General features: G+C 30.5%; 1 protein-coding gene across 1 annotated transcript; it reads right to left on the bottom strand.

Annotated features, from left to right (window-relative positions):
* Positions 1-1,283: 1,283 nt before the first annotated feature.
* On the bottom strand, positions 1,284-2,098 carry LOC108608256. The gene has a single exon (XM_017999548.2). It carries the CDS (start codon positions 2,040-2,042, stop codon positions 1,719-1,721), a length of 324 nt encoding a protein of 107 aa, XP_017855037.1. The 5' UTR covers positions 2,043-2,098; the 3' UTR covers positions 1,284-1,718.
* Positions 2,099-7,560: the final 5,462 nt, after the last annotated feature.

Genomic DNA, 7,560 nt, shown 5'->3' on the forward strand with positions numbered 1-7,560 from the left:
AACTCTTTTGCTTGCTAATATTTCATTTTGCTTTGCCAAAACTCCCAACTATACATCCACTTAACTGTAAAAAGCAGCAACGAGCAACTCATAATTTTCAACGTAATCTTTTGCCAGCCAGTTAAAAAAAAAGAGTAAAAAAAGTAATGTGCTGCTTTGACTTGGCGTGCTTTTAATTAGAACGCGAATCTTATTTCTCACTGGCCAGCAGTAAGCGCACAAGCCACGCCCCTTTTGTCGGTCATGCACAATGCGAGGCGTGGCGCTGGCCATTGCCAACGCCAACGTCAGCGTCGATCGTCAACAAAGCGGAAATGGCATTAATGCTTAAGCTAAGCGCAGTTGCCATTATAATTAAATACGAGAGTGACGACAAGCGACGTCGCTGACTTTGCTCCAGACGATACGTCGTCGTCGTCGTCGTTGTCGTCTGGGGCAAACAGCAAGCCTGCTGAACAGTGCAAATAATTAGCATGGCTTGGAAAATATTCGCAGTGAGTAATTAAGGTGAACTCAGCTGTTGACCGTTGAACTGTTTAACCAGAATTAAACAAAAGCACAGCTGAAAAAATATTAGCAACGTGTATAGCTTGAAGGCGAATACTTTTAAAATTCAAACTGACGTTTGCGCGTGTTTGGCTAATCAATTTGGTTAGCAGTATTAACATACTAATTTCAGTTTTATGAGCTTGAGTCGCTTGCCTGCTTTAATGTTTAACACTTGTCATGGCTGCATTGTCTTAAAAGATTTTTGTGCAAAGCAATATAAAAATATTAAAATTTATCATATAGCAGCAAAAATATTTTCTAAGATTTATAGAAAATTTTTTTTAATACATAAGCTTAATTAATAATAATAATTAATTTTAAAAGATTTTTTTCAAATCAATAGATAAATATTAAAATTTATTTAAATAAATAATTCTAGTTGTATTTCAAAACTATTTATTTTAAATAATAGTTTTAAATAATTCTTAGTTGCTCATTAATAATAATAATTTTAAATAATTCCTAGTTGCTCAAAATTATTGTTAGCCAAAATTATTTATTTATTATAAATACTTAAAATACAGCTTAAGCAAAAAAATAATAAAGCGAAGTAGTTCAAATTTAAATACAATTTTTATTAATGCTTTGATAAATATTTTTAAACACACAAATATTAAATAAATAATTCTTTTTCATTTAAACATTAATTAAATATTTTTTGTGCTGCTTAAAACAACCTAAAAGTCTAAAAACAAAATAAAATACAAAATTGCTTTCGATTTTCAGTACATATTTATTAATAAATCGTGAGTTAAATATTTTAAGCTTAATTTAATATTGAATTATGCATGCTGGCTGCATTTTAAAAGTGTTTAGTGCTTTTAAACATTTACTTAAGCAAACATTTCATTTTGTTTGCTTATTACAAAAACTTATAAGCTAAATGATCATCATCATTAATGTTTTGCCTTGAGTTTGAACAAGCTCCATTATAATTCATGTCAATTGCAACACAGTTACAAAAACAAAAGCTTCGCCGCAATTTATTGTGCATATAAAGTGGCTTTGATTACGCGCAAATAGTAACACATACTAAAGCAAAAGGCAAACAGTTAGTAGCGCTGATAAGCGTAAGCCAAAAGACTTTGCAGTCTATAGATAATTAACGAATTGGTTGACACAACACTTAAGAACGCACAATAGCAAATGTTTTTCACTTTGTCACGTAATTAGCGCACTTTGATGCTTTGCACCTCCAGCCAGATCATAATGGCAGCCACGCCTATATAGGCGGCAACTATAATTAAAACTTGCAGCGCGCTGGCTGTGAAGACCTGTACCACCAGCATAATGGTGCCCAGCAGAAAAACTGCAGCTAGAAATACAATCATCATGATTGTGGACCAGCTGCGATACCAAGCATTGCGTTTATCCGGTGGTGGCACAAATATCGGCTTTAGCTTGCTATATTCCTTTTGATATTGCGTCTCAAAGCCGCTGGTGAAGTCAACCTCATCATGCGCCATCGCCTTCTTTTCCTCATCCGTGTCCATGTCGTAACGCGCACGCTGCTCAACTAAGTTCAGCACTCCAACAATCGACAAGTTACTGAGCAGCAAAAGGTGTTAATTGAGACAAGCAACACACACACAGCCCTCACAGTTGTTTCTCATTCGTCTATATATGAGTCAGATAAGATACCGAGACAACGACTACGCGACAATGTTATTATTTTTATTGTTCTGCTCGCAGCGCTTATCAATTATGAGCTTCAATATTTTCAACGCTGCAGCACTACAAGCAAACAAACAACAACAACAATAGCAACAACAATAGCAACATATATGTGTTAATTATACGCTCAGCACTTTATGCTGCTCGCTCTCTCGCATTCTGTTGACTTTCTCATGATGTTTGTTTTCATTATGAATGAAACGAGCTGCATTTTGGCTGCGTCATTCGTCAAAGCATTTGTCACATTTTCGTTTTGCTTTTTGTTTACTTCACTTAAATATAGTTGCTTGTGCTTGTTGCGTTTTAAATGAAATTAAACTACAAATTTAAGTATGTTAGCTAAATAATAAATAAAATTATTAGCGCAAGGTTATGTAAATAATTTGTGCAAATTCATTTATTAATTTTTTAAACTTAAGCTTCGCATACATATTATTGCTTCAAAGTCATGTGCCGAAAAGCAATAAAATATATTAAAAAATAAAATAAAAAAAAATTTTACATTTTTTACAATTAGTATATGTGCATTTGCCACTTTAAAATATATTAAAATTATTATTGTATTTTATTTGAAAATAAATTTGCAAATTTGTTTACGCTTCCTATTTGTATTCGGCATGGAACAATGTTAGCAGAATCGTTACACAGATTGCAAATCATATTAAAAAAAATTACATTTATTAGTAATAAATCTTTTGCATATTGAAATAGACAATGACTAAAAAATATATTAAAAATAATTTGACACAATTTTATTTTTATTTTATTTTTATAATAATTTTGTAATACATGAAAAATGTATTTAAAATTTAACTCTAAGACTACTTTCCAGAATAATAAAGAATTTATTAAAAATAATTAAAACAGTTTTTAATGTATTTATACATTTTTTATTTTTTTAAATTAAACGGTGCATTGCAATAAAAATATATTAATTTTAATAATTGGAATTGATATGCAACTGACTAAATGAATAATAATAAAATTTAGATCTTGGAAGCTTTAAACTGACTAAATGAATAATTTAAAGCTTAAATATTGGAATAATTTAAATCATGAAGCTTTAAATTTTAAATTACTCATTTAGTCAGTTGCCTATCAGTAAAAATATATTAAAAATAAATAAAGCAAATTTTTAATAGTTTTCAATACTACGCGCTATAAACTTACAACTTTTTTTATAGAACAATTCCGCTTAAATTTAATTTACAATAAACTCAGCAAACAATGTTAATTAAACTTAATATGTGTATTAAATGAAGCCCATAACGCTTTGTTTAATTTACTTAGTATCATTTATATTTACATAAACATGCATTTGTAATTAAGATAAAGGCAAACAAACAAATGTGCTTTATTATTGTTTGCATTGCATAAATAACATTTTGTTGTTGTTATGTATATAATGATTTATACATAATACAAAATGCATTGCGATTTGAGCAGGCAACAAACAAATTCTGCTAAGGCAAGCAAAAAAATCAACACAGAGGCAGTTGCAGTTTCAGAGCTTGGCAAACAGTTTGTCAAAGACAGCGCAGCGAAGAACTTGTGCTCCTAAAATGTCCAATTGGTACAGTAAAAAATTAATAAATATATAGCTGCAACTGTGTTTTAATATAAATTTTTTAAAGTGTTGCTGAGGATACGCAGCAGCTGCTTACTGTGCCAGCAGCAAATACCGAACGTATACTTAATGTGGAAGAATTAAATACAAATCAATTACAAGCAACGCCCAAGCGCAGTTACTTGCCCTTTTTGGAAAACTGGAGCACTGCATGCATATTTTTATTTATTATTTATAATGTGCTTGCTTTAATTACGCTGCTTATTTATTTGTGCTTAAAATTGCGTAAATAAATTGATAAATTGTACAGCTTGTTGACATAATTGTCTCTAGTGAGCTTAACATGGCTTATTGCTGGCATTAGCAGCTTACAAGCAGCTTCTACACATTTTAACTTTTGCCCTACCCCCCCTTTGGCTTTTGGATATGCGTGAGTATCTTCTACATTGCAGCCAAACAATTTAAGTTGTTGCCAAAGTCATCAGCATTCAAGCGATGGCGGCGGCTACTGCGCAAAAAACTAAAGAAGAAAAAAACAAATTGCCACAGCTGCAGTTTCTTTGCTTGTAGTTACGCTTTAGTTGGATTTGCATGAATTTTTCATGTGTTTTGAACTGCTAAGCATAAAATAAAAGGAAATCATTGCATGTATTAATATTTTAAAAAATATATAAAAATATTTGCTAATTATTTAGTAAAGTAAAAACAAGCAAGCAAATTTTTTTTTACATTTTTGTGTGTTGTTAAAATAAATGCTAAAAGGCAATAACAAGTATTGCTCAATATTAAAAATATATAAAAATTATATTCTATAATTTAATAGTAGATTATGTTGTTTACAATATTTTGTCTTAGATTTTAATAGATTTAAAATTTTTAAACATTTGTAGCTATTTTATATTTTTATATAAATATATAACAAGTATAGCTCAATATAAAAATATTTACAAATTATATGCTATAATTTAATAGTAGCAAATGTTGTCTACAATATTTTGTCTTAGATTTTAGTAGATTTAAGTTTTTAAATTTTTAGTTATTTTTATTTTTTAGAGCATCAATTTGCTCAGTTTGACTTTTGTTTTCTTGACTTGTTTTTTAGTAAAGTGACAAACTATTTGTAGCTGCTGCTTGTTGGTCATTTGCATAATGCAAAAGCCAAGCGGAGCGAAAGGGAGAGCCGCACAAGAGTGAGCAAGCTATATGTAATGCAGATGCTTAACAAATTACATAGCTTCGAATTGAGTCTCGCCTTTGATGTGGGCAAAGCAATTAGCCAAAGCTTGAATTATGCTGACAAACAGACAAATTCAAATTCAATGCATTTGCTCATATCGTTGGCTACTTGAATTATGACTGGGCAATTTTTGTCTTGTGTGCGCAAATTTGTTTGAGCAGAAAATTTTGTTTGCCAGCTTAAACTTTAAGCTCTGGCGCAGTCACAAAGTCGCAGGCCTTAGCTCATTATTCAAATTTTAAGTCCAATGCTTAAGGTGAACTACAAGCAGCTAAAAACCAACTCAAAATTCATGAGCTACTAGGCAAGAATTATAGCGACTTACTTGACGGTTTTAAGCTACGAAGAGCTGCTGCTTGCTTGCTGCTTGGACAGAATGCGTTTTGTTGTTGCAAACTTTTTCCATCAAAAGTTTTTGGTTTTCGATACGCTTACACTTATACACTGCGGAGACGAAGGCAAAGTGCCACTTCCGCTTTGCGTCAGCGCTCACGAACACACAGACACACACACACATTTATAGTAGCCTTACACAGCAAAAAGTGTGACTGAAGTGCTACAAGTTGCCTGCTGCGTGCCAATGTTGCTCACAGACACACACACACACACACAGGTGTTAATTAACTGAGGGGATTGTAAGCTACCTGCTGCGTTGTCGGTCTAGTAGTAAATTTTAAATTGCAATCTGGCCAAAATTAATGAGACTTGCATTTGGTACGCATCTTGTTTTTTCTTTGCGCTAAATAAGCGCTTTGGGTTTTTCAATTTTTTTCATTGCTTTTTAATCCAACTTTTCTTTTTATTTAGGCAGTGGCTTAAATTAGAGTTTAAGTCTTAAGCTGTACAACGTAAATCTTTGAAGGTTTTAATTTATTTATTGAATGCACTAATAAATTTTAGTTTTCTTTTTCTTAAGTCTCCTGATTTAAATCAATTTTAAAATATAAAATATACATACCTTATATAAAATTTTTTATAGTATAATTTTTTAAATTAGTTATGGTAATTTTATTAAATTATTGAAAATTTTTGGCACTGTGTAATATTTAAATATTTAGCTGCATGCAACTCTCACTCATTCTCATTGACCCCGCATTAAAATATTTCAAATGAAAAATACCAAAGCTGTTACATATGTCTGTAGTTATTAATTAAAATAGTATTCAATTATATTTTGTTGGGATGCGAGTATGCATTGTATTAAATAAAAATGAGCAATGTTTTAATTATTAAAGTTAAATCCATGTTCTAAATACACTAAGCAAAAAATTTTATATTTTTAAATAAACTCAATTTAAGCTAACAACTTGTGCTTTAATAAGATTTATTTGAATTTTATACAACGAATCAGCAATCACTTTTTGGTGCTTATTGTAAGAGTTGAATTTCAATTTGTTTAATTTGGTTTATAAAATTTAAAAATATAACCATTGGCTACTAAATTTCATAATTTATCTATGGCTTTCTCATTCTGCTAAGTCTTGCCTTCATTTTTACAACTTATAACTCTAATTTGTAGTTACTGTTAAAAACGCTCATGCATTTTAAACTACATTGCAATCCAATTAATAAATAATGAGCCAAAGTCTGTTGCGCTTGACATGTTGGCAACGTGCTGGTCACTTTAACTAAATGTCCTTTGCAGCTTGCTAGCCTGAAGAGCCGCTGGCATTAGCTACAGCACACATACATTATATGTGTCTGTGTGCGTGTGTATATAAGCATGCTTGATCTATCATCATTTGTTGAAAATGTCACAACACACACTTGGCCCACTCATTGATTTAGTGCCCTAAAATGGGGCTCAACTAGTTAACTGCTTAACTGTCTGCTTGTTTAACAGCTCTGCTTGTCGAGAGTGTGCGACAAATCAATACACACACACACACACACAAAGAGCTTGCAAACAAAACTGTTGCAAACTGTTGTGCGGTTAACCAACTCAATAAATTGTTATAAAAGTTTGCGCTTTGCATATTTATAAATTGAATAAATTCTTTTTGTTGTAATTACTAATTAGCATAACACATAAATTATTTGCGCGCCTATAGTTTTTTTGTATTGTGCTAATCTAACTTGTATTTATTTAATTTGCCTTTGTTAAGCTTTATAAATATATAAATTAATATTTGCATACAAAGTGTAATGCGGGTTACTTTTGTAGGCTTAATTAATGATTAACATAAGCAAATGTTTATAAATTTAATAAGTATATTAAACAGAAATAATATAAAAAAAGCACAAAACATAATTTAGATTTAAAAGAATTTAAATTTGACTTTTTTAAATTTTTAATGCAGCATTGATTATTATTAATAATAAACTTGAGCTTCCTACTCTCTCTTTCATTTATTTTTATATTTATTGTAACTTATAATTTATTGTAGTAATATTTTAACATATGTTTAATTTATTTACTACACTTTTTGTTAAAATTTATAGCTGCCAACTTTTGCTTTTAATTGCAATATGTTTAACATCTAATGCTTATTAAGCACAATTACCTTCATCCCTACTAATGACTAAAAGCCGC

The sequence above is a fragment of the Drosophila busckii genome, chromosome 2L, assembly GCF_011750605.1.
Source record: "Drosophila busckii strain San Diego stock center, stock number 13000-0081.31 chromosome 2L, ASM1175060v1, whole genome shotgun sequence".
NCBI lineage: Eukaryota > Metazoa > Arthropoda > Insecta > Diptera > Drosophilidae > Drosophila > Drosophila busckii.

Bases quoted from the DNA above. Each gene is read 5' to 3' on its own strand.
- LOC108608256 (XM_017999548.2), bottom strand. From the start codon at position 2,042: ATGGACACGGATGAGGAAAAGAAGGCGATGGCGCATGATGAGGTTGAC.